This window comes from Siphateles boraxobius, unplaced genomic scaffold, assembly GCF_051911475.1.
Source record: "Siphateles boraxobius isolate OS27281-9 unplaced genomic scaffold, OSU_SipBor_1 1, whole genome shotgun sequence".
In the NCBI taxonomy this organism is placed as follows: Eukaryota; Metazoa; Chordata; class Actinopteri; order Cypriniformes; family Leuciscidae; genus Siphateles; species Siphateles boraxobius.
The window spans coordinates 12813338-12839958 of NW_027508699.1; the positions used below are offsets into that span (position 1 = coordinate 12813338).

Sequence of the window (26621 nt, forward strand, 5' to 3'; positions counted from 1 at the left end):
GATTGTCTAAAAGCTTTTTTATTATTATTTTAAGTTGGCCTAGACTCCTTCATGTCAAGGTAATGTTCCCTTTAATCATATCCTTTTTATTTTTTATTTATCTCTCAGACTGTAATGAGCTCCCTGGGCCCAATTTATTCTCTTGACTTTGAGCAACAGCATCCCCTATACCCTATACCCTGCTGAAATAAATTCCAAGCTGGTTTATGCTGTTTAGTGGTGGTCTGATGCTGCTCTAGTGGGTAGACCATCATAGCCAAGTTATTAACCAGCAAAATTTAGCAGGTGAAGCTAGTCGACAAGCCAGCACACCAGCATTCAAAACACTGCATGTGCTGGTTTCACCAGCAAACCAGCTTCCCAAAACATAAAAACAATATATACTGCTCTTTTCTGTAATTGATCCAAAAATTTCTATCTACATTTTGTAGGCCTTTAATAGCCGAAGAGGGAGGTATTTTACAGTGCTGCTGAACTATAAAGTACTTTTTGTCATAGCATAATAATGTGTGGATGAAGTCCTCGTTCTATTACTGCTGATACTGTGCAACTTACCACATATGGAGCCCGGTCCTGTGAACTTGCTTTTCTCCACAGTTTTGCGATTTGTTTTACTCGTGTTGACCAATCTGTAAGGTTATAACATACAAATAAAATTATCTATTAGAAGAATAACAATCAGAGACATTAAGAAGAGATTGTGTCATTTAAGGTCAACATGTAAATCAAAATAGATCTTATTTACTTCAATCTACAGTATAATATGTCAGATTTCCATATTAAATATAGTAAAATGGGCTGCTAATGGTAATTCATGTTTATTGTAACAGTATTTTATTGATTATAAAATCTGCATTTGACCGATCACTTTAAATTCTCTTCTCAGACCTGGATATTCCTCCTTGAGGTTTGGAAAGTTGACATTAGTGTACAGGACGGGTGCAACAGTGGCAAGTTCTCCGAGCATTTCCTCTTTCTCCCACTTCAGAGTGCTTTTCTGTGCAGTAGACATGGAGTCTCCCTCCACCTCCGAGGCAGCGGCTGGAGCAGATGCAGAAGATGACCCTGTAGCGGACCACGGACCAGCAGTCTCCTGTGCTATCAGATTGAACTTCCTGTCCCTTCACAGTGGATATAATAACAGTCATCTAAAATACTGATTTTATCTAACTAGGCCACAATATTTTTACCTACTGAACAAGAACATGTTACTGCAATTTATATATGTGTGGGTGTGCATTTGTCTGAAACAAATATACTCATAACTGACCTAAGATTGTCTGAGAAAGGCATGCGCTGCATTGAGGGGATATTTCGAGCCATATCAGGCCCTGTTCCAGGACCAATCGAGGACTGTGAAAACTCCTGTTTGGGTTCCATCAAACCATTCATCACTGGCATTCGTGAAGACATTCCTGTACAAAAACATATCAATACAACTGATCAACAGTGCATAAAACAATGCCTGGCCTTCAAGATTTATCACAACTAAATGTGTCAGTTTGGTTCACCTGAGAATGAAAATCTTCAGAAAAAAACGTGTTTACAGTAATGCACTTGAGTAATTATACAAAATGCTACAGATACCATCAACTGAGTTGGTACAAAACCCAGAGTATTCTGGTAAAGGTGAAATGTGTGATTTTTGCACAACTACCATCCCCAACGAAAAACAATACAAAAACAATAACTGTTGTCAAACAGGTTTCTTGAACACCCCCCGTCTGCCATTGTCAAAACAGAAAGTCCAGCCCCAAACATTGCTGGGCAATCAATGTAACTTGCTGCTTGACTACCACAGTAAGATGCATTGCTGGAGAAATTAACTAGTTTGCATTGACTGTTTCCCGAAACTGTATAAACTTTGTCACACATCCATCATTCAAACTTTGTTGGTTCAACAATATACACCTGTCATTACCGACGTCATGCAAGTGGTTGAGTAATTAATCTGCTAGTCAATCCATTCAAGATCGAATTAATGTCAGATTATTGCTGTAAATAAAGAACTGTTTACAGCTTTGTTACAACTGTTTTTTTTTGTCCGTTGTTTGCTTTATTTAGATATCTTTGATTCATTGACAGGTTCCCTATTACATCGCTCTTTAAAAAATGTGCTTTTATTTTCTTGACAAACTAAAATATATAGAATGTAATTTTTATATATATGTGAAATGAAACATAAAGATTGTACTGCATGTTTGCTTGCTTATTTTGCTCAAGAGCATGATATATGCAAGTCAACCTTATCTACAACAAAAAAAACACGCGTTGAGAGCAGTAGTTCCAAACAAAAAACTTTGGAATGTTGTTTGCGAATATTCATTGGAACCATGGATTGGGGAATCACTGAAACTTTGTTGTAAATGATGGAACTTGCAACCACAGTTAGCTAAAAATGCTTATGGGAAATGCACCCCGGATGGGGATATTCAAATAATTCAGATTTTTTTTTCATACTTTTGAACGTCACACTTATAGTTGTCTGTGCAAATTCAAATCAATAAGGGAATGTTTTAACAAGGAAAAGATGACACACACAGGGCTCGAGACTAACGGCGTCCTATCGTCCTGGGGACGATAGAAAATGTGTTTAGGATGAACAGAAATATTCTCCAGGACGCCAACAGGACGAAAGACATTTTTTGAATGCATGTTCATTTATTACTAGCCTATTAGGATAACTTACTTAGAAAATGCCAAAATTAACCGACCAAGCGCTGACTACAACGGAGCGCGTCTTCTCATGCTGTTACTATAGTTACTATCACTGGCCGGCTACTCACCCGGAGACGTGTTCCGCGGTACATCTATCAAATGGATTAATGACATCGCAAATATGTTGCGTTGGTTAAAAACTAGTTTTGAATGACAAAAACTATGACGAAAATCTATTGACATTTTCGTCAACGAATAAAAACTAGACAAAAATGTTAGATAATGACGATTTGGGAAGCGATCCAGTCAGAACTGATGTGCTGTGGTAGATGCGCACATTTTTACTGTAACGTGCTGATCTACTATGCGTGCGCTGCATGTCTCATGAAACGTTAAAAAATGTAAACGTCTGGGAGAATGAGTAGAGCAGACAGATCTGAATAAGAGTGACGACGCAAATAAAGATCTCTATTCGGTTCGGTTTTCTGTGCGCGCACACCCGACCCGGAAGCGTGCAGCCATGCACATAGACAGTGCGCGAGTACTGAATTGAGCTCTCCTTCGTGTCTGAATGGACAAATACACACAACATTATGTAGAAATGTCCGTTTTGAAGAGTATTCACGTAAACTATGTCGGTTATGTCTTAAACAGTTGTGAGAGTATCGGATGTGCATCAGTGCAATTGGATTCGCATGTCTTTGGACATGATCCGATGTCTTAAAGTGACAGTGGGTAATAAACCTAATGCGGTCTGTGTCCTTAATATTGATCAAGCAACAATGAAAGAGAAAAGTATTCACTGCTCGTTAATAGCTTTAATAAGGATTCATTATATTTAATTCATACAAATAACTATGTCTGCTGCTTGAAAGAATAAAGAATGATGTATGCAATAGTTATAAAGAATGCATATATCATTCATTGAAAAGAAGACTGTTCTACTTTAGGAAAAGTAATTTTATTTAATTTTAAGATATTTTTTAAGTCACAGTAGGTAAATCTGTGTCTGTATTGCATGTTCAAACTTTAAAATCATTCATATTAACCGGTTAATAGATGTTTTCTCCAGAAGTATGTGGGTTTGGAAATTTGAGAAATTCTAAATTAATGCATTACAATTGAACTAAACATTATATTTTAGTCATCTGAATTGTTTTAGTTTTAGTCGACGGAATACAATAAGATTTTAGCCGACTAAATCTACAGTAGATCAACATTTTTATTTTGGGACGGTTGACATTCACTTTAGGACGGTTCAAATTGTCTTTCAGGACGGTTCCAGGACGGAGGTGAAAAAAGTTAGTCTGGAGCCCTGGACACACATCACCTTTAAATTACATAGACAAGCATTACCATATCACTCAAGCATAACATTGATTAATTTCCTACAACAAACCTGAGTTTGGTTGGGAGGGATGTAAACCATGGCCTGGGGGACCATGCAGGGTTTGAGCTCCCTGGATCTGTTGATGCATCTGAGGAGGTTGGCTGGTGCTGGGACTCAGGACAGCTGAGAAGAGATCCTCCACATCCTTCCCACCAAGCTCTGCAAGGAAACAGGTCTGTTATTAACAACACAATTAATTAACATGCTCTCTGGCAGTTGGTGCTTTGAGTATGTAACCTACCTGGTATCTTGTAGAGTCTGCTGAGTATTGATTCTGTATGGCAGAAAGATTCAGTGTTTACATTTAGATGTGTCAGGAACAAATACTACTATTCAACAATGCATACATTTGTTATATACAGACCATCAGTGACCATCTTGTCCAGTTCAGGGCTTAGGATGCCGTCCAGTGGCTCCTCGGGCACCTGACGTGGGTAAGTTCGGCCTAGATGAGTTTGAGATGAGGCAGATGCATCTTCTGTTAAAGGAGAAATGTCCAGACCTATACAAACACATATGCAGAAAAGCACACAAATATTGTCACGCTCACCTCAACAAACAAAACATGCCACTGGACCCTGATGTCCTGAAATTGGGTTTGTCACGGTGGATCTTCAAAAATTGAAGGAATAGTTTACCCAAAAATAAAAATGTTCATTTACTTACCCTCATGTTGTATTCTTTTCTTCTATTTAATAAAAGTCAGTGGGGTCCAATGTTATTTTGGATCCCATTGAGTTTCGTTTTACAAACAAAAACAATTTAAGCATTCTTCAAAAATATATTTTGTTATATATCTATAAGAAAGTTATACAGGTTTGGAATGACAATAAGTGAGGGAGAGTAGGGGATGACAGAACTTTTTAGGTAAACTATCCCTCTAACACTGAACTAAATCTAATAAGCAAAACTGGACAGGAGCAGGTTGTGGATCTTGTTATCTGCCGTCATATCTGACATGGACAAAACTGAATAAACAACTTATTACTCGAAATAATTCAACTAGAAATATAACTGTGGGCTCGCACACAGGCCGCCTCGTCCTCCAAGGCTGTTTTTTTACAGCAGGGATGATAGCTCAACATCTTTCACAAATTACTAGGTTGGTTCCTTTTCATCAAACCAAGGACTCAGTGGATCTCAGAGGAATGGAGCACCTATTCTTCACTTATACATTCAGAAAGAGGCCCTGACTGTTGTTCATGGGAGGAAGGCCATTTATCAGTGCCTTCGGTTTTCTGAAATGCCGGTCTATAGAGCATCTCAGTTCTGTGCGGGTATAAGAGAAGCGTCCTTGACCACATAATCTAGCACTGGATTGCTGCTGTCCATTATGGGAAGTTTTATTTAGTGAAACTAAATAGACTGCAGATACATAATGGTTGGATTCAGGTGCAGTAAACATTGTGAGTGATGTGTCAACAATCAAACAGTAACAGAAATGTGCCAATAAAAGCCTGTGAGAGCAAACAAAAGGGTGTGAGAGAATAGAAGAAAAAGAAAATAATCAAAAAACATGATCATGAGCTCTTACCAAATGGTGAAGGAGAGTACTCAACTTGGAAAGGACAAAAATCAAGACCTACAAAGACCCAAATCAAACACAATGAGGGATCAGCACAGTGAAGAGAAAAAGAAAGATTCTGCAGATGATTCATACACAATGTAAATTAAAATGAGCTAAGAATGAAATATGGAAATGCCAAGGAAATTAACAAAATAAAAAGACAATATCTTATAGGTTATTAAATATTTAGATATTAAACATTTTATTATATATTTCAAACAAAGTTTATTTTGTGATATGAACATCTGACTGTACACTATAAGACATTAGAGGTGTATTTCTGCTATAGAGTCACACAAATAATATATTCTATATTTCTCAAACTGGACTAAACTCACGGGAAATGCGTACAGAAATTGCAAATGTGTAATCATGGAATAAAACTATTTTATACACACTTTATGGACAAAATCCGACACGTGTACAGTTGTTTTTGCCGCTGACCTGTTCGCATTAACATTTCTATGAATGACAGTGTTTACCTTGTTTATAATAATATAGTTCCACCATACGATGCAAATGACTTTTGTTAAACGCCTATTTGGGTTTGATAATATAAATAAATTAAACGCAAGTCTTTCTCCATTTACAGAGAAATGCATACTATGCTTTATTGTATGCGTGTGATAAAGGGAGATGTTTATAAATTACACAGAACAAATGAAAAGAGTTATGCGTTAATGTGCTAACGGCGTCAAAAATAATTAACGCTGCTAAATAAATTGCATGTGCCAACATGCTACGTTTGACAACCCAAAAAACATAAATTTTGTATGAACATTTAATAACAAGCATATTTTGTATCTGTCATCTAAGCACATGCCTTTATATCACAGGGTTTTTAAGTTTACGAGAACATTATGAACTTCCCATTTCAAAGCAGATTCCCAGACACAGACAATATTCGAGTTAGAGAGCTGGACCCTATTGAAGGGGCTCATCAGAACAGCAAACATGTGCTGTCATTTCTCCTCATATGTTTAGAGACAGTCATAATGGCCTACCGGGCTCCTCTGATTGCTTTCCAATGTTATCAGAAAACATTCCCAGCAGCTCTGTGTCTGATTTCAGCTCTTCGGAGAGGTCCACTAGAGGCTCCACAGAGTTTTCTGTGGATGCGGATAAAGCAGGAAAGTAATTATAAGGGCCTAATGATTGTAGTCACGTGTGTGGTACGAAGCGCACGACGCAGGAGATTCAGAGAAATAAACAGTCTATAATAACTCCAGGGAGAAACTTAAGAGAACACAACTACGTTAAACCATAGACTATACCGGACAAAGAACTAAGGAAACTAAGGGCTTAAATACCCAGGGAAGGTTAATTAACAAGAAAAGAAACTAAGGATTAATCAGAACCCTGACTTTTGTACTCCAGGAAAGTGATCTAAATTGTTTAGACAAATTTAAAGTCAACATGAAATTGCACTCTCAACCCATTTTAATTGTGGAGTGAATCCGCCTGCACCCATACCAGCAGTGTGTGTAAAGAAAGTAAATGGGGTCTATTTAAATATCCTATTGACTTTAAGGGAAATATATTTATAAGCCAGACTGGGTTTGAATGTCAAATGGAAAAAAGACAAGCAGAAAGAGAGAAAAAGGCTGCAACAGGCCGCATGTGTGTGTGCGTGATTGCAACAGTAGCTGTGAGAAACGTACGTGCTGCTACTGCTTTACTGGGCAGTGGTGCCGCTGACGCACTGAGTGATGCGTTTGACAATGGCTTCATCTGATTGGCCGTGAGCTGTTTCCTGTCTCGGTCATCTTCTAGCAGCCGTGTGGTTTCCTGTCTGCTCTGTTTGCTCTTGTCCAGCAGGTCTTTCCCAAAAAAGGCCTCCTGAAAGAGAAGAGATTGGAGTGAGAGTACTTCAGTATAAAATGTGCAAGGTGACTGATTTGTCCATCTAGTAAAGATGATGTGGGTTTTAAAAAAATATGGCTTTCATAAATTGAGCAATAACTGTTCAGACTAGTGGTCAACCATTATGTTTTTTTTAATGTTGAAAGCTGATGCCAATATCTAGAGAGCATCTCATGGCCCATAAAATGCAGATACTGCATATAATACAATTTAATGATGACAAAAGGGATATACACAAAAATGTAACAAGTCAGTAATCCAGTTTACTACAGAATATTTCAAAAAGGAAAATGTTAATTACCCATGCCTATTTATGTTCATCAAACAAGTGGATTTTTTTGTCAACATGACCTTTTGTTTTTTTTAAAACATTCAAATTCAGACCAATTTGCTAATGAATCATTCAGACTGATTCACGTGAACTGTTTTTGACTTTAATTACAATAAATGAATAATTTTATTCATGAAGGTGGCACTAAATTAATCAAAAGAGAGTAATCAAATTAATAATTAAAGACATTGAGTAATGATGCTGAAAACTCAGATGTTCCATCAAAGGAATAAATGACATAAAAATAGATTAAAATATAAAACAGTTATGTTTTTGTAATAATATTTCACAATATTGCTGTTTTTATTGTACTTCTGAACAAATAAATGCAGCCATGGTGAACATAGAAGACTTTAACTATTATTAACATTTAATATATATATATATATATATATATATATATATATATATATTTTTTTTTTTTTTTTTTTTTAAGTATTTGTATGATTTATTTTCTAAATGTCATAATTTCCAGTGTTGGAAAACACAATATCGCTCATGTCAAAGACAACAGTATTGCACTTCGGACGATAATGACATTCAGAGCAAATCTTCTGAAGAGGAATACTCGAATCACATTGTGCTGTTATCATTTGTAATGAAAGCATTGTTGATAGAGTATCTTTTCTGGGTACAAAGGAGATTTTCCAGATGGCTCTGTGTTTGTCTGAGCTGACTGTCAGGCTCTCGCATGCCGTTACACTGCACTGACTGTCACGTTATGGGAGCCCCTCAAAATGAGCTCATGTTTCATCCCGTCTCGTACCACTCCAGCGCAGTCCCACAGGACGCACAATCTACGAAGACACACGCGGCTGCACGTGTGCAATATCAGGAACAAGCATGAAAACAACATGCGTGCTGTATCGGCCGTAATACGACTTCCCAACAAACCGTCTGTTCTGTCATTTCAGTTCAGCTGACCTGACAGCCTCCAGCTCTCAGGAACCTGCCTGGCTGAGACATTAAAAGCCTCCATTTTCAATAATTGATTTGAAGTGGCTCTTCTGAGAAGCACCTTTAGGGTGGATTTTCTCAGTGTTGATGCAGGAGCTAGCGTGAACAGCTAGCATTAGCTCAACCATCCAAATACGTCATTCCCATCTCATCCGTTCTTGGTTTCTTGAGCTGGTCGATATGATGGTGTAATACAACGTGTGACGGTATCAATTTTGCTGGATCTTTTATACAGTGGTAAATACATTTGTGCCGCTATCAGTGTTCAGACCTGCTTTATGCTATTTACACGAGTGGTTGACAGAAACATGAAGTATTGGCGCTTTTCCACTGCATGGTACGGTACGGTTCGGTTCGGTATGGCATGCTTTGGCGCTTTTCCACTGCATAGTACGGTACGGCTCGGCTCGGCCAGGCTCACTTGTGGCGGTTTTCCACTGCATAGTACGGTACGGCTCGGCTCGGCCAGGCTCACTTGTGGCGGTTTTCCACTGCATGGTACGGTACGGTTCGGTTCGGTATGGCATGCTTTGGCGCTTTTCCACTGCATAGTACGGTACGGCTCGGCTCGGCCAGGCTCACTTGTGGCGGTTTTCCACTGCATAGTACGGTACGGCTCGGCTCGGCCAGGCTCACTTGTGGCGGTTTTCCACTGCATGGTACAGTACGGCTCGGCTCGGTACGGCTCACTTGTGGCGCTTTTCCACTGCATGGTACGGTACGGTTCGGCTCGCTTTAAATGGTACCATCTCTGTTGAGGTTCCAAGCGTACCCTACCGATACTAAAATGTGACGTGGAAGCACTGTAGATCACTGATTGGTCAGACAGACAGAATCGTCACTACCAGCGTCATTGTATTTGCGAGACATCAAACCCGCTAGATTTAAATAGCCAGTAACAGCCTCCAATGTTTTAAAACTACTTGCTTGAAGAAAAAAAACTTCCAAAAAAGAAATGGCTGAATCGTGGTCAGTGGACGAGAAGCGCAGACGTTCCTCTTGTTAGTTGTCCAGGAGCGGATAAACTATAACGATCAGTCATAATCCCACCCACTTTGAAGCGGTACTAACTGCAGTGGAAAAGCAACCGAGCTAAACCGAACCGAGCCGTGCCGCGCCGAGTCGTACCACGCAGTGGAAAAGCGAAGCGAGCCGAACCGTGCCGTGCCGAACCATACTGAGCCGTACCATGCAGTGGAAAAGCGCCATAATATGAAAATACAATGCAGGATGGGTCCCAAATAAATCGATATTTAAGCGTGTTGATAAGTACAGCACAGGTTTAATTGTTTTTACGGTGGTTGCATTAATAGAGAATTCAACTGATGTGTATATCAGCTATGAAACTTTGAAACTTGCTCATTTAATTCAAACTTAGAGTCAGAATTATTTGCTTCATTTAATTACTTGAACAATGGTGAGTGGTTTATATATTATTCATGTTAATAAATCTTATTCATAAATCTTTTTTTGTTTGCAACCATCATCATCCAGATAGAAAGTGGAAATGATCTGACAAGATGATGTGACTTTCATTAGTATTAACACGACTGTTCAAGCGTTTGGGGTCGGTAACATTTTGTAAAAACATTTTTCTAAAGAAGTCTCTTACGTTCACCCAGGTTTGCATTTATTTGAAATACAAAAATACAGTGAAAACTGTAGTGTGAAAAAAACTCATTTCTATTTTAATGTATTTTAAAATGTAATCCTGTGAAGTCAAAGCTGAATTTTCAGCATCATTCCTCTAGTCTTCAGTGTCACTTCAGAAATCCTTCTAATATGATGATTTAATGCTGAAGATTCTTATTATTATTATCAATGTTGAAAACATTTGTGTTGCTTTTTATTTTTGTGAAAGGATTCTTTTATACATTTTTATAAAGTAAATTTTGTAACATTACAAATGTCTTTCCTGCCACTTTTGATCAATTTGACGCATCCTTAGTGCGGTGCACAGGATTATCCCAAAATTACGCCCCCCCCCCAAAAAATGGATCTGTTTGAAACGTCAGTTTGAAAATAACGACAGGAGGTTGAGCTGGATAAATGACACCATCTCCCCAAGAGTTCACGTCAAACATAGTCAGACAAGCTCCCGGTTCACCTAGCAGAGCGCTTTAAAGTCCACTAAAAGCTGTGGCATCTCCCAGTGCATCTGTAGCAGTTGCCCAGTGACATCCCTGGAATTTACTTGAGATAAAGGGAGCATCTGCTGAAAAGTTTCTATTGATTCCAGAGGACTGTGGCTTAGAAATGATCTCATATCATCGGGCTTGTTTTGGAGAGATGTGCTATAGCTTTTCTAAGTAAATGTGACTTATGCCTTTTGACTGGTGGATGAAAAACAGGACGAAAAACACCCACAAACTTACACTGAATGACCCATATTCTGCTTAAATGAAAGTGCAATTTAGCCAGTCGGTGTTCTGTCATGAGCCGCTTGCGCTATTTATTGTGACTAAATATGCAATCAAACATTCCCAGTGATGAATTGTAATAAATCCAAACATAGATATCGACTATATTGTTTGCGATTGTGGTTGCCGAATTTACAATAGTTTTAATAGAAAACATTAATGTAATTTGGAATAATTGGAATTACTGTTAGGAATTTAACTGTTTAATTTTTGTTATTCTTGTAGGGCTGTCGCGATAACCGCAATATCGCAGTCCCGCGCTACTGACAAGCCAACCGCAGAGGATTTCAAGTAACCGCAGCAACCGCGATATTCGCGTGTTTTCTTTTTTCATAAGGCTACCCTTCTTGTTTTGAACTTCGTGCACGTGTATAGAATGTTAAATGAGTTTATAATGATAATAAGACGTGGTGATCATGGTTTTATCATGGTGATTTGTACAGAGGCTTCGTGGATTTGCACTTAAGCCTAAACAGACAGTGAATGAGAGAGATCGACTGAGCGCGTGCGATTCACTGCGTCTGTCTTTGAGGTCAAGTCATATTCGTGAAAAGGTTGCCGTGTCCAAGGAAAGTTAAATATTTGTTCTGTCATCCTTTTAACGTTTAAAATAAAGGGTATTTACCATGAATGGCATCAGCGACAGCGCTGGTCAGCATCCACAGTGTGAGGAACTCGCGGTCGCGGGAAACAAAACTCAGTGAGTCACGCATTGAACCAATGCCATTTGTCTCTATTAAGTGAAGCTTCAGCGTTACCCATGCAACGCATTGCTGGTCAGCTGAGCCTTGAAAAGTGGAGCTCAAAGTTAAAAAAAATGAACCTTGTTTCATTACTATCTTTTAATGATTCAATCAGTGTTTTTGAACGTGTTGTTGATTGAATGGTTTAATGACTCAACTCAAAGACAGTCCGTTGCCGTAACAACTGCGCGCTGAGTGACAGGCTTTCAATGCGCAGAGACAAATAAATCAAAATAAATTAATAAATGTGGTAAAACCGCATATCGCGCTATTGAGCCACTCAAAATTACCTCAAGGGAAAAATTCTTCACCGCGACAGCCCTAGTTTCTTGTTTTACTAGTTTTCAGAATGTAGACAGAGTGTTAATTTAAATGATCTCTTGATTTGTGATTATAGGTGAAAATGCAATAATTCTGATGAAATGTAAAGATAAAATTCTCAAATGACAACAATCATTGCAATTATAATTTTGAGCAAAATAAACAATATTATCAGTTTAACCATTATGCAGCACGATGAAAATGTGACTAAGTTTTCATTGACTAAAACTAGACTAAAATGCCCAGACATGTATCCCCCATTTCACAGACAAGGCTTAAGCCTAAAATGCATGTTTGAGCTGTTTTAACTGAAAGCAAATTGCACGGTCAAATTGTAAAATATATCAGTACCATTGTTTTGTCTCAAGATGCACACCAGTAATGTTTTTTTTTCAAAGGCACTTTTATAAAAGCTACTTAAATGTCTTAATTGAACTAAGGCCTATTCCATGCTTAATCTAAGCCCTGTCTGTGAAACCAGGCCTTAGTCATCTAAAAATAGACTAAACAAAAACAGGACAAAGTTGACTAAATATGATAAAAATTGAAAAGTATATTTGACACAAGACTAAATAATAATAAAAAAATAGCTGACAAAATCCATTACCTGTAGGTAAGTGGGGAAAGCCTCCTCCAGTTTGGTCTTCTTTTTCCTATAGCGTTTCCTTATTTTAACCTCAGGATTGTCGTGAAAATCAGACAAAGGAGGTTTTTCATCAATTGGAGTGTCAGGTGCTTGGTCACCCCAGCCTATCAGGACAGAAAAGAGAAACCATATTCATTCTTTACATCAAAATTCTATATAATCCAAAAATTATGCAGATGAGTTTTACATCTATATCAACGCAATATATTTTTGTTGTAATAATAACTTTTATCTATATTAATCAATAGATCAGTCTATATTAGAGGTGTCAAATACATGCGCTCAGGATGAGCCCAATCCAGCATTATGCACTAATGCAGTGGTTGTGGACATTTGACAGCAGTTGATACATTCAAAAATAATAAAGACTGAAGACTGATTTAAGAGTCATCTTACTGAAAGTGTTGAATGATACTCACCCTCGTCTTTGCCTTGCAGGGTCTCAGAACCAGTGGAGTCCTTCCTGACCAAGGCAGGTTTGTTTCTGCCTGGACCCATCCGGTTCCTCTGTCTGACCATGAAACCTCCAATGCCTGAGTAAAAGCAGAAACTCCTCAATATTGTTTAACATTTCAAATGAAGTGCTTCATCACCTCTGCTGAAATTATCAGCATTTTGAATCAAATTTCGATTCGATATACGCATAGATTTGATTCTAGTTTCCTGTTTTGGTTTACTTTTCATACTTGACTGCAGGAGATAGTTTAATAGGTCTTGAAGAAAAAATATTTGAAATGTATTGTTTTTCTCCCCCATTTTAGTCAACCCCGAATAATATTACTAGGTTTATTTAACATGTCTTAAGAATACTACAGAAATTGAATAATCAAATGTAAAAATAAGACACAGTATAGTCTTCACTGTATGGAATAAATTGATTGAGTCTTCACTGTTAAATATAAATTGATTCATAATTAAGATACAAAAGTGATTCAGTCAAAAGCAGTGAGTGATTTTCTGGGGGTTTTTTGTTTTGCTTTTTGATTAAATTAACACAACAGACAGCAACAGTTTATTAGGCTGCTGTCCCTTTAAGAACAAATTTACGGATCTAATACACTGTTACACATCCGATTTGTTCCCAACTGTTTATGTTCACTTTGGACATAACAGGCTGTGTTTATGTGAATACTTCACATGATGTGCATTTTTACATCGTGTGTGTATTTGACCATTCAAGAGCAATAAGCTGTGACAGAGAACTGAATTAGGGATCGCATGCATCTGAGGCGGCATCTGTACTCCACATTGAGTCCTTTTTTGCGGCGTATTGTGATTAATAACACTCTATGCGTCAATAAATTTAAGTAGCACAGTGAAGTTAAAAATATGTAACACCTTATAAAACTGATTTTTGAAATTTGTCTCTCACCTGGGCGGTAGGGCTTCCTCTTTCTCTTCTTGCAGGCATCTGTGTCTTTAGAGTCATCTTCTGCTGTGACCTCTCTTTCAGGACTTGAATCTGACTTCCCCTCACCATCCACCATCTCCACTTCTGCTGCAAAACACACACAGGCAAACAAATACACAAAGCTGTCAGGAATCACACACACAGGTAAGCAAACTTCACTCTGCGAGAAGAGTAAATGAGTAACTGAATATGAGACGCTTTAATATGTTTTACGCAACATGTTCAGCAAACTGCAGTCCATTTGTGTTTAAAAATAACATTTTAAATCACTATAATGAGCTGCCTGGCTAGATAACTAGTTTTATGGTATCACATGTGAAGGCTGCTTTAAATTGTAGATAGAAAAAGTATGCTACCTTTTACGATACCTAATTTTCCTCACAATCTTTTATGGATAATTCCACAATGCTTTGCCATGAACTCACCAAAACATTTAAAAGATGATAGAAATTATATATTGTTAATATGCATGGCCATTTTATTTTAAAACTGACATCAAGATTTTAATGTATAAACGAAAATTTTTATTTCAAATGTTTTTTTGTTTTTTTTAAGGTTGTGAACCCCACAATACTGCAACTATTATTTCGCTTATCATCCATGGATATGAAACTATTGAAAAAAAAAAAAAAGTGTAAACGGTCGAGATGTAGGAAGCAGTACTTTTGATGTCGTCAATGTCTCCATCTCTGGAGAGTTCAGTCTGTGGGTCTGGAGGAGTCTGTAGCACGGCCACACTGTTCTGGTTTATGATCTTTAGTTTGAGTTTGGGTTTGGAGCGTCTCCTGCGAGAGGCTGCATTGGCGAGACTTTGTAGCTGGGACAGACCAGACTCCGTGAGACAAACACCGTCCTGGGTGTACGTCCTCGACAGGTCTGTGGAGCAGAAACATTAAGGAACCTCATTGGAAACACGAAGAATCGACTCAAAAGAACAATTCACTCTCAAATTGGGGATTACTACGGAGAATATTTTACAAAGAACAATATCTAGTTGATGAAATATTTCATAGCAAGACATAACCAGAAACATTTAAATTTAAGCAACACTAGGTTCCATTAGTTAACATTAGTTATTGCTTTAACTAACAAGAAACAATTGCTTTTGTTAACGTTAGTTAAAAAATACAACTCTTCATTGTTCATTCATGTTAATTCAGGTCCATTAAATAAAATTATTACACGGCTCTGTGGAATACTAGATTCTGATAAGAACCGGTAAAAAACGATAACACAGGCTCATCCGGGTAACTGTCACTGAGTCAGCGCTTTTCTTTAGCTTGGAACGTTTTTTCCTCCTGAAAGTTTTGTGTTGGTTGAGCTAATAAAATATTAAAACTCAAATAAATATTTTGTGTACAGTTATTTATTTAAATCATCTAGTATCACAGACTCGCTCTCTCGTTTCATAAAAAAACATATTGTAATGGATTATAAGATAACAAACAGGTACAATTTTAAAACAGTTTAATCTCAAATTAATATTTCTTATTCCCATATATATTTATGTTGTGAAATACTGTGTAATTAGTGGTATGACTGTATATCCTTTAAATGCCGTCTAGTTTGAACTTGCCGCAACTGCTCTCTCCATGGAAGCTTTGCGTTTAAAGAGCTAATAAAATATTTCGACTCGGATCAATGTTTAATGTCTAATTATTAACTGTGTGGCAAGTTTATGTAGCCGTGTAATAAGTGGGGTCCTGAAGATTTTTCTTTGTTAGTTAACCTTATTTTGTAAAGTTTTAATTGAAATTCCATTACTTTTAATTATTATAATCTGACGTTTTTATAATTCTGATCGAAAAATAAACGTTTTAGTAAAATGACATCAACTTTACCAGGATCTCTTGTTTTTGTGAATCTCTGTGGTATGAGAACCGACTCGACAAAATCCAAACTGGACTTGGCCGGCGTTCCAGGCGCTGTGTAATGAACACACAAATACACAATGTTAACTGAAAAAAAAAAGATTTATAAATGAAAAACAGACTGTTCTAAAGCAGTGCTTATGTGTACCAGGAGAGAGAGGAGTCTGGCCTTGGCACAGACTGCAGTCAAAGCTGGTCTCTGCGATCTTCTCCACCTCCTCCTCCGAGCAGATCCCCTGACACGAGGCATGCACCCACCTGCAGACACGGGAACAGCACGTTTGTGCTACGGATATCAATGATGCCTAAAACTGTGTATGTATTGAGGAGAGCCGTGCTATTACTTTTCTACATTTCATTATCTTCTACTATTAGGACTTACAAATGTATTGTGCAATAAACGGGCAAAAATTCAATTGATTTATGTGGAAGGAGGGATACGAGTTCAGAAAATCATTGGACCGCTTTTCACTTGGGCCAGTAAGCAACCACCTTGTAATCACCCAGAACATCGGAGAAACTGCATATAAACAGGTTTTATAATGTTTGATGGCAGCGATTTGCTGAGTTGAAAGGAATCCAAGCACACCAGCAGGTTCAGGCACAGCCCAGACCCAGAGTGCTGAACCGCAGCTCACCTGTCACACTGGCGGCACTGCAGGATGATCTCCTCCTCATTGTAGTCCTGCTGGCACAGTGGGCATGATGCCAGGCTGGCGCAAGGGGCACACTGAGTGTAATTTTTCTGCCACTCACACCTCAGACCCGCAGACGTGGCGCCACACTGCGTACAGGACACACACCTGTGGGAGGCCCAAGCAGGCGCAATGACATTAATCACACACCACACGACTCCACCAATTTTACCACCCTAATAACTGCTCACATCAATACATGATAAGTAAAATAATTCTCATTAATAGGTTTATCAAAAAGTTGTTAATAAAAGGTCCTCCATTGTAACTAGCAAGTATACTTAAATTACACATAAAAAACAACAACAACATTTGAAGCATTTTCAAAGCACAGGTGAAGTACAATCATTTTGTAAACCTATGTAAAAAATTATGATTTTTATCTCCATTATATTAATTTCAATATGTATTTTAAAGAGAAAAGTGTAAATTGTGAAACAATGTGGAATACCATTTGCATTTCCAGCTCCCATTGGGCACATTCTGCAGGGGTGGGTCTAAGCAGTAGGTGTGGTAGCTGATGTCACAATCGTCACAGAGCAACAGACGTCCCGGGTCGCTGGCCTGACCACACGCCTCGCACACGGTACACTCCAAACACCGCCACCCTTTACTCAACACCACCTTAGTGATCTGACAACCAATACATTTTATTTAACATGAGGCAGCATGCATAAGAAGACTTTCCAAAGAACTTTCACAGAACTTTCTGTTTCACAGAAAAAAAGAAAGCTGAATTTTCAGCATCATTACTCTTCATACATTGGTCTTTAGTGTCACATGATCCTTTAGAAATCATTCTAATATGATGATTTGATGCTCAAGAAACATTTCTTAATACTATCAAACATTGAACATTGATTTTTTTTAGGATTCTTTGATGAATAAAGTTCCAAATAACTTTGAAATAGAAATCTTTTGTAACATTATAAATGTCTTTACTCTCAATTCAATGCATCCTTGCTGAATAAACGTGTTAAGGAGAGACACTACAGGAGAATAGGGTAATTATTTTAACTAGCAGATATCACCATGAAACTTTCCCAGTTGATTACTACATTAAGATGAGAAAAAAATGTATTACAAGTTTTCTGTAATTTAATGTTTAAATATGCAAATTAGGCATTATCTAATTGAATATGTGCTAATTTGCATATATTTAAAAAAACAAATCTGAGTATTAGATAAAGCCAGGTTCAAAATTATTTTTTCATTGTGTTCACATATTAGATGGGGAAAGAATTACAGAGGGACTTCTATCTACTTCTGTTATCCTGTAAATCAGAATATACTGCCATTATATATGAATAAACTGTGATTTTCGGCATTTTTTGGAATAAAATGTTATGTAAATCAGTCTAGGAATAATATATTTACAAATCCCTCTATAAATGTCTTCATAATATAACTAGGTACAAGACTGGAACGTTTGGTGCATATAGGTGCTACTGAAGTGGAGATTTTGGACTTGGAGTATGAGAGAAAAGTCATTTTGAGAAAACAGGCTTTATGAGATTGCACATTTAGAGTAAAATCCCTCTTTTACTTTCACGATTGGTTGCTGATAAAAAGGAAATGACCATATTTGGATCCGACAACATTGTACAGGAGAGAGAGCTTTCTAACGGTGTGTGTGATGACAGAGTGCAGATCGCGATAGTGGAGCAGCACTCAGATGATTTAGAACGCCAACTTTTTGATGAATTTAGGCGAAATCTACACACGCAAACAGACAAAGTTTAGTAAAATAAAGACCTAAATGTGTATTTCGGACTTTTCTTCACCACAAGCCTGAAAGAAGACATGTTATTGAAGACAAATATCCCAAAATCTCAAAATTGACCAGAGAAAAACAAAACAAAAAAACGATGTTTTGCCTGCCGTGTCTCGCCTTAATGCAAGTGTTATGCAATGTGCTTATTGAGCTTAAATGGTCAAATACAGTAAATGTCAAAATGCAGTATTCTTGTAGAGTATTCAGTTAATAGTCATTTTTGGAACGCAAATGTTGTGTAACAGTACACTGGATCTGTGCATAAGCTCTTAAAGGGACAGCAATCTAATATTCCTGCTGCTGTCATGTTAATCAAAGAACAAAAGACAAAGAAAATCACTCTATGCTCTTGACTGAATAACTTTTGTAACTTTAGTTTTAAGCACTAATCTGTTTTTTATAAATTTTTTCAATGAAAACGATCAAGTTATTTTACATTTGATTACTTTCATTTCTGTAGTATTTCTCATCTGAATACTGTTAGACCCACCTGAAAAACTTAAAGCCATGTTTATTTCATTTGTCTCTTTATTCCATTGTATTTGCAATTTGTGTGTATTTATTCTTATTTTATTACTGACTGTTTACTTGACTTTTTTTGTAAAAAAATAAATAAAGCTATTCTGTGCTATGTGTAAGCTATTACAATAAAATGACCTAAATTATCACAAAAAATAATAATAATAAAATGAGATAATAACAAAATGATCTGTATGGTGCCGCAGTTTTTTCCCTGTGGTATCAAATATCGATATTTTTCAAGAAATCGTATCGAACATGGAAATTCCAGTATCGTCACAACACTACTATATATGTCTTCTTAAGTAATTCCAGGTAAGTCATTTCATTATTTTTTTCCATTATTTAATTTTCTTACCAGATCCTTATAAGGTTAAGATCGCTACAATCATCACCTCAAACACATTTAGAAAAATGGAAGGATATAATGGCCTCATCCTGTAAAGTGCTCTGTTGTGCTGTGGCGTTGAAAAGTGCTAACCTTTATGTTAACACAGAAAGGGTGGTAACACTGTCCACATTGAGCACAGGCCAGGAGTCGACCCTCCACACCCTGTCCAAAACTTCCACACACCACACACATATCCTAAGGAAAAGAACACAAACACCGACACATACCACTGTAAGAGAGCAGCAGACTCCACATATTCAGCTGTAAGCAGCACCGACTGCTCAGAAACATTCACTTTTACCTGTTTCAGTGTGAACGTGTCTGTACTAGAGAAAATCACCACTGTACTGTGCATGGCGCTTTCCTCCTCTTCCTTGAATATGCACATTGGTTCCATGATGTTGACCTGCAGAGATGCAAACATACCATGCAAATAAATGTAAAAACGCTATGTCACGCTATAGTTATATATCCACATATCAGAACAAACAAATGTCTTAGCTGACAGTTAAAGTGACATACTCCTGGTATTGGTATTGGAGGGACTCCATTTTTCATTCTGGCACGGCCACGTCCTCCCCGGCCTGTGACACCCGAACCCCTGGGCCGCCTCCTCCCGGGGAAGCCAGATCCTCTGCCCTGGTGACATAACAGACATACCATCAGGGTCATCCTTGCTGGCAGAGAGTGATTCTCATCGAGAAGATGGGGCTAAAGGTTTTGTTTATGCATTGTCTTCTACTTTGCCCACCAGGAGCTTCCTGTAGCTAGTAGTAGCTTTATAAGTGTGATAAATTACAAAACAATTCAATTGTGTGTGCTTATACATATGTAATTACACTGTAAAAACAACATTATTGTCTATGATGGGGTAATTTCACATTTCTGCAAAAGATAGTTTTTAAAAAAGAGATCCTAATCCCTTTTCTATGAAAATACATGGTCAATCTTGTAATTACTGGGTAAGGATTTAACAAAATTTGCTGAAAAGTTTGGGGTCAGTAAAAAACAAGCAAAAAAATCAATGAAATTAATACTTTTATTCAGCAAGGATGTATTAAACTGATCAAAAGTGACAGTAAATTACAACAAAAAAAAATTCAAATAAGTGCCGTCATTTTGAATTTTGAATTCATCAAAGAAATTCTGGGAAAAAAATGTATTATGGTTTCCACAAAAATATTCAACATTGATAATAATAATAAATGTTTCTTGAGCAGCAAATTATCATATTAGAATGATTTCTGAAGTATCACTGGAGTAATGATGCTGAGAATTCAGCTTTACCATCACAGGAATAAATTACATTTTTAAAACATATTAAATTAGAAAACAGTTATTTTAAATTGTAATACAATTTCACAATATTACTCGTTTACTAAATTATTATCAAATAAATGCAGCCTTGGTAAACATAAGAGTCTTCTTTCAAAAACTTTAAAAATCTTACCGACCCCAAACCGTTTTTTGTTACTAAATACTTTACAGCTTAGCATAAGTACAAATTTTTTTTATTGACTATAGAAATTTCCATGATTTTTGTATTAATTTGCATAACATTTCCAACCAAAGTGCATTTTTTAATGACATGAGCGTGGGATGAAGGTGGGAACTCTGTGAAGAGAATTTCTACAAAGCAAAGAAAAGATTTTCAAGTATATGACAGTATTGCTATAGCTACCCCCCAGAAGAATATACTCAGTACTTTGTTAAATATTTTGACTAGATTAACAAATATGTCTGACATATGATTAAATGGAGCGATAAAAGAAAGGCACATCATGTAATGGTCCAAACGGTGTAGCCTTCAACTACTTTTCCTGTCATCTTGAAGTTGGTCAAACAAAGGAGAAGACTCATTTCTTTATATACTTCAAAAAGCCTTTTTCAAACACTCTTGGCAATTTAGGTCTTTTGCATTGACAGGACTGAAGCAATTTTAACTCGAGCAGGAAACAAATGTCCAAAGTTTTCTTTTCTCTTTGTGTTTATATTTAATGAATGGCCTACCAGCTCAACTTTAATGCACTGTGATCAAATAACCAACCAGAACCAAACACGACTCTCCTTCAATTTAACTAGCTGTCATAGTGGAGCAACATTCCCCATAATGACACCAATTTTGGAGAGACTGTGACACTGTGTGTGAGATGGCATCTGAGGGAGCTGCCAACACAGCTATCAGGCTGTTGAGAGGCCTCGGCCGTGTTATTCTAGCGATTTCACTTCTATTACGCTGTCAGCACGTTTCCTTTCCTCAGGGGCTGCCATTCTGACTGTCACAATGAAAACCCTTTCCAAGAATTACACTCCCTCCCTTCCCTCCCCCATCTACTGTTCTTCTCACTGGACCCTAATTTCACTCGTTCTGCCTCTGCCACTTAGACTTGATGCTTTTTAAATGGGTCTTTACATCATCTTTTTTATTCTACCTGACTTTACAAAAAAAGACTGTGGGGGTACCATTGTACAGTGATGGTACTGTGATGTAGCTTTACCCTGAATTAGGGCTAGGCGATGCGGTTTCATTATTTTTCAGCTTCTGTTGCATCATATTCAAGATATGTGTCAATATCAAGGTTTCACTTTCACCTTTATGTTTTTATTCCATTTCGTAGTAATGTAAATAGTTACAGAATTTTTTTTTTAATATATATATCTCATGTTAAAATTGTATTATAATTTATATATTATTATATGGTTAGGAAAAAAGAGAGATGCTTTTAATTTAAAAAGAGACCAGAATATCATGTCCTTATTGTTATAGTCAGGTTTTAAAATATGCTTATTTAGATATTTAGATACATTTAAAATATATTTATTTTAATATTTATATATATAATATTTGATTACACCTTATTTCACAGTGTCCTTGTTACATGTAATTGCAGTAGTAATTACAGTAAATTATGCATAATTACATGCAACTAACTATAAACCAAACCCTATAGTACATGTTAATTAATATTACTCAGTATTACTCACTATATAAATCATCAGTTAGTTTGTACTTAAAGTGATTCTGAATTTACAACAAAAAAATGGTTAATCGTGTCCTGACTGGCTTATGACCCGATCTGCTTGATCGGATCACGGTGATCGCATGTTAATGCCAAGTGTAAACGCAGCCTCAATCTCACAGTAGATGCTATTTTTTTTAAGTGACCCTTCGCATGTGCCAAATACTATCCAACATGCTCATTGTCAAGACATGATAATAGGACCTGGTCTGGCCCCGTGCCCAGATGATTATCTGTTTGGCTCCAGCGGCTCAGAAACAGATGGACCTGTAGGCCAGCGAGACCCCTACCAGAGCCAACATGGCCACTGCGAAGCCCCTGACCCCTCAACACACAGCACATCTGCTCCTACCCATGGGCTACGGTTCACAACGTGAACACATTCAGAACTCATTTTCATTCATTAGCCCAAGTCAAGCCAGGTCATAGAAAGAAAAGCACTGTGCATGCTGGGAAAAAAAATCGGTTAGCCACAGACCATGTTAGTGACAATCATAAAGTGCTGCGGCTGTTTCTGACATGAAAGATGAAACATAGAATTTGTCTAGTCAAAATCCAAATCAAATCTTTCCAAGATGAGCATTGTTATGGCTAACTTTTCAATGGGTTGGCCCTGCAGCGACTCTCATATTCATATATCCATATCAACTCAAGACTGTCTGCACTGGAAGTGCTGAAGGGGCACGCCACTAAGCACAGACCAAACAGTTTTTATTTCTGATGGCACTATAAACTTAAAGGGTTAGTTCGCCCATTTAAGACATGAAGTTGTATGGAATCCTTACCAGCACTATAGTGCATACACACTGACCCACTCTGTAGTAACCTCCCTGGTCAGAGTTCTGGCCGCTGGAAGTTTTTCAAGAAAGTACTCCCGGTTAGTTTCCGGGGCCTCAAAACTGTGCGTTTTTACGTGAAAAAATTATTTGCGTTTCAAAGCTTGATTAATTTAACACACAAAAAAACACGCCGGTCAAAATTCATACCTCAGTTTTAATCGGCACTATTTTCTTTCCATTTCTATAAATCCGCGCTGCTGTCAACGTCAACAGTGCGCACGTTCCGATCAGCTGTTCAATAGTGTTTACACAATCGATTACGAAACGACGTAAAAAGTAGAAAATGAACAATGGTGCGAACTTGTAAATTCCCAGGCTGTGACCACAAGAATGTGCCGGGATCACCGTTCAGATTCTATCGTTTTCCTGTTTCGGATATAGCTACGAGACAGCTTTGGCTGGTTGCCATCGGCTACTCTGCAGGAGGTAAAATATCCAGAATCAAGGATTATCGTGTGTGCAGTGCTCACTTCAGCGAAGACGATTACATCCCCAACCAAGGAGGAAAAAGAAAAAAACAGATTTTAAAGAGTTTTGCTGTACCAGTACCACGGGTAAGCTCTATTTACTAACTTTATGATCCCATGTCTAAACTGTACGGTAAACAAGCTGTTGTTTACACATTAGGCATTATTTTAGCTCCCGCAGAGTAGCCAATGGCAACCAGCCAGCTGATTGGAACGTTGACAGCAGCGCGGATTGATAGAAATGGAAAGAAAATAGGCAGATTAAAACTGAGGTATGAATTTTGACCGGCGTGTTTTTTGTGTGGTAAATTAATCAAGCTTTTAAACGCAAATACATTTTTCACGTAAAAACGCACAGTTTTGAGGCCCCGGAAACTAACCGGGAGTACTTTCTTGAAAAACTTCCAGCGGCCAGAACTCTGACCAGGGAGGTGACTACAGAGTGGGTCAGTGTGTATGCACTATAGTGCTGGTAAGGATTGCATACAACTTCATGTCTTAAATGGGCGAACTAACCCTTTAATGTTAGATTCCAGCCACAGTAAAAGGGTTAAAAAAATATAAAGTTTTTTATTTTATTTAAAACTTTTCATCCAAGTGTGTGTGTGTGTGTGTGTGTATATATATATATATATATATATATTTTTTATCTCTGTAACTGTACTTACTCTGTAACGTTACTAATTCAACAATTAAATAGTTTAATTAAAATATATATAAGTATAAACAAATGTCTTTCTATACAAATGTATACTATTATTTATAATTTATATAATACAATTGGTATTTTTTTATTATTTAATTTATAAAACTATATTGCAATAAAAGAAAAATAAAACAAAATAAATCAAACAAAAACTGATCAAATAAATAAATGAATAAGGGATTTTTTTAATTGAAAAACATTAAAAATCTTAATTATGCAAATTTCTTCACCCCAGTGTGTATATGTATATATATATATATATATATATATATACTAAAATGTATAAAAGAAAAAAATCCTTAAAAAAAAAACAACAACCTGAAAATACATAAATAAATGAAGTTTTATTTTATTTAAAAAACATAAAGAATCTTAATTATTCCAAACTTTTCACCCCAGTGTGTGTGTTGTGAGTGTGTGTGTGTGTGTGTGTATATATATATATACATAATTTGTAATTTTGTTTTATTTAATTTATAAAAACTATACTAAAAGGTATAAAATAATTAAATCCATCAAATAAATAAAACAAACACTGTACATATAAATAAAGGAGGGAAGTCCATCAGCTGAAGGTGTGCGGAATCGGCTATTTCCAGTGTAGACAGCTTTATTGACTGACTATAATGAGAACAATTTAGTATCCTCATGTCGCAAAGTTGTAGCTGAACTCCCAACTGAGGGTCTGTGTAATATTTAGCTGTATTTACCACACGGATTATCCAGGCGGCCATGCTGTGGGGCTGCCTGCTCTTTGGCCCGTCCCAGCCCTCAGTCGGGTCAAGGGACCATGAGGGGGAGCTCGGTCTGCGGGAGGCGCTCCATGCTCCCTGAAGATGGGGTGGGTTAGAGAGAAAGAGGAGGAGGAGATGTGGGCGAGAACATGCAACAACTTAAATACAGCCAGCAAAGAAACATACAGATACATGCATGTACGAACAGACATGGTTAACAGAGAATGTGACATATTAGAGCTGTGAATGAACTAAAAAAAAAGACATTTGAGACAAAGCATTTCCTGAAAAAAATACATCTGATTACATCGCTCTCAAGCATGCAAACAAAAAACTTCCTTTTAATAAGAAGTATTGCTTCTAGGGTAAGACTGTTTTCTGAAAGACTGCATGCGCAAATGATGGAAAGGACCAGCGAAACAGAATCCTCTGCTCTAGGAAGATGAGACGCGATTTTTTAAATGTCACCAGTGCCTTAACAGACAATATTTAAAGGTCAAGTGTGTCCAAACACAGTCTTTGTGACTCAAATGATTGGGGTCAGTAAAAATGTTTAATGTATTTTTTTTTTAATGTTACAAAAATAAATGCTATTGTTTTGAACTTTCTATTCATTTTAGACTCCTGGAATCCACATATTTTTCAACATTGATAATAATAATAAATGTTTATTTTATCAAATCCTCATATTAGACTGATTTCTGAAGGATCATGTGACACTAAAGACTGGAGTAATGATGCTGAAAATTCAGCTTTAATTACAGGAATAAATTATATTTTAAAATATATTAAAATAGAAAATAGGTATTTTAAATTTCAATAATGTTTCACAATATCACTTTTTTTACTGTATTTTTGATCAAATAAATGCAGCATTGGTGAGCAAATAAGACTTGTCACTTTTGATACATTTATAAAATAAATAATTTATAATGAAATAAATAACAATTAAAAGTATTAATTTCTTTAAAAAAATTTACTGACCCTAAACTTTTTGAACGGTAGACAATGAATATCTATTGTCTTTATTTGCTTTATTGCTTGTAATTTTCTACTCTTTTATTTTATTAATATTACATAAATTACTCTTGATTTAATTACTCTTAACTCATAGAGTTATTATATATATATAATTAATTAATATTAATGTTTAATATTTTTGAGTAAAGGTGAGTTGCATCTTCCATTAAAGCACTGGAATGACTTTCACTTTTCTTGCTGTCAATAGACCTTTCGTCTGCGATTCGTTTCACTTTTGCTTGCGAATAGGCCTTCACTGTTATAGAGAGGCCTGGCAT

At 36.8% G+C, this 26621-nt stretch overlaps 1 protein-coding gene across 12 annotated transcripts in view; it reads right to left on the reverse strand.

Annotated features, from left to right (window-relative positions):
- The window catches only part of kmt2cb (lysine (K)-specific methyltransferase 2Cb), a 117812-nt gene that overhangs the window by 32647 nt on the left and 58544 nt on the right, over window positions 1-26621 (reverse strand). For 4 of the 12 annotated variants that reach the window (XM_077213621.1, XM_077213704.1, XM_077213457.1 and 1 more), the window contains exons 15-35: window positions 25300-25419; window positions 20080-20196; window positions 19859-19963; window positions 19648-19752; window positions 17325-17506; window positions 16817-16981; window positions 16327-16436; window positions 16149-16232; window positions 14971-15183; window positions 14269-14394; window positions 13316-13429; window positions 12858-13000; window positions 7277-7454; window positions 6620-6724; window positions 5583-5630; window positions 4413-4550; window positions 4290-4322; window positions 4058-4207; window positions 1271-1415; window positions 889-1121; window positions 556-629 (exon numbers count right to left, since the gene is read on the reverse strand). In XM_077213621.1, coding sequence (XP_077069736.1) covers window positions 556-629; window positions 889-1121; window positions 1271-1415; window positions 4058-4207; window positions 4290-4322; window positions 4413-4550; window positions 5583-5630; window positions 6620-6724; window positions 7277-7454; window positions 12858-13000; window positions 13316-13429; window positions 14269-14394; window positions 14971-15183; window positions 16149-16232; window positions 16327-16436; window positions 16817-16981; window positions 17325-17506; window positions 19648-19752; window positions 19859-19963; window positions 20080-20196; window positions 25300-25419 — 2688 coding nt within the window. The remainder of the gene's footprint in view (window positions 1-555; window positions 630-888; window positions 1122-1270; window positions 1416-4057; window positions 4208-4289; window positions 4323-4412; window positions 4551-5582; window positions 5631-6619; window positions 6725-7276; window positions 7455-12857; window positions 13001-13315; window positions 13430-14268; window positions 14395-14970; window positions 15184-16148; window positions 16233-16326; window positions 16437-16816; window positions 16982-17324; window positions 17507-19647; window positions 19753-19858; window positions 19964-20079; window positions 20197-25299; window positions 25420-26621) is intronic. The other 8 variants (XM_077213540.1, XM_077214271.1, XM_077213887.1 and 5 more) reach the window with 7 other exon arrangements.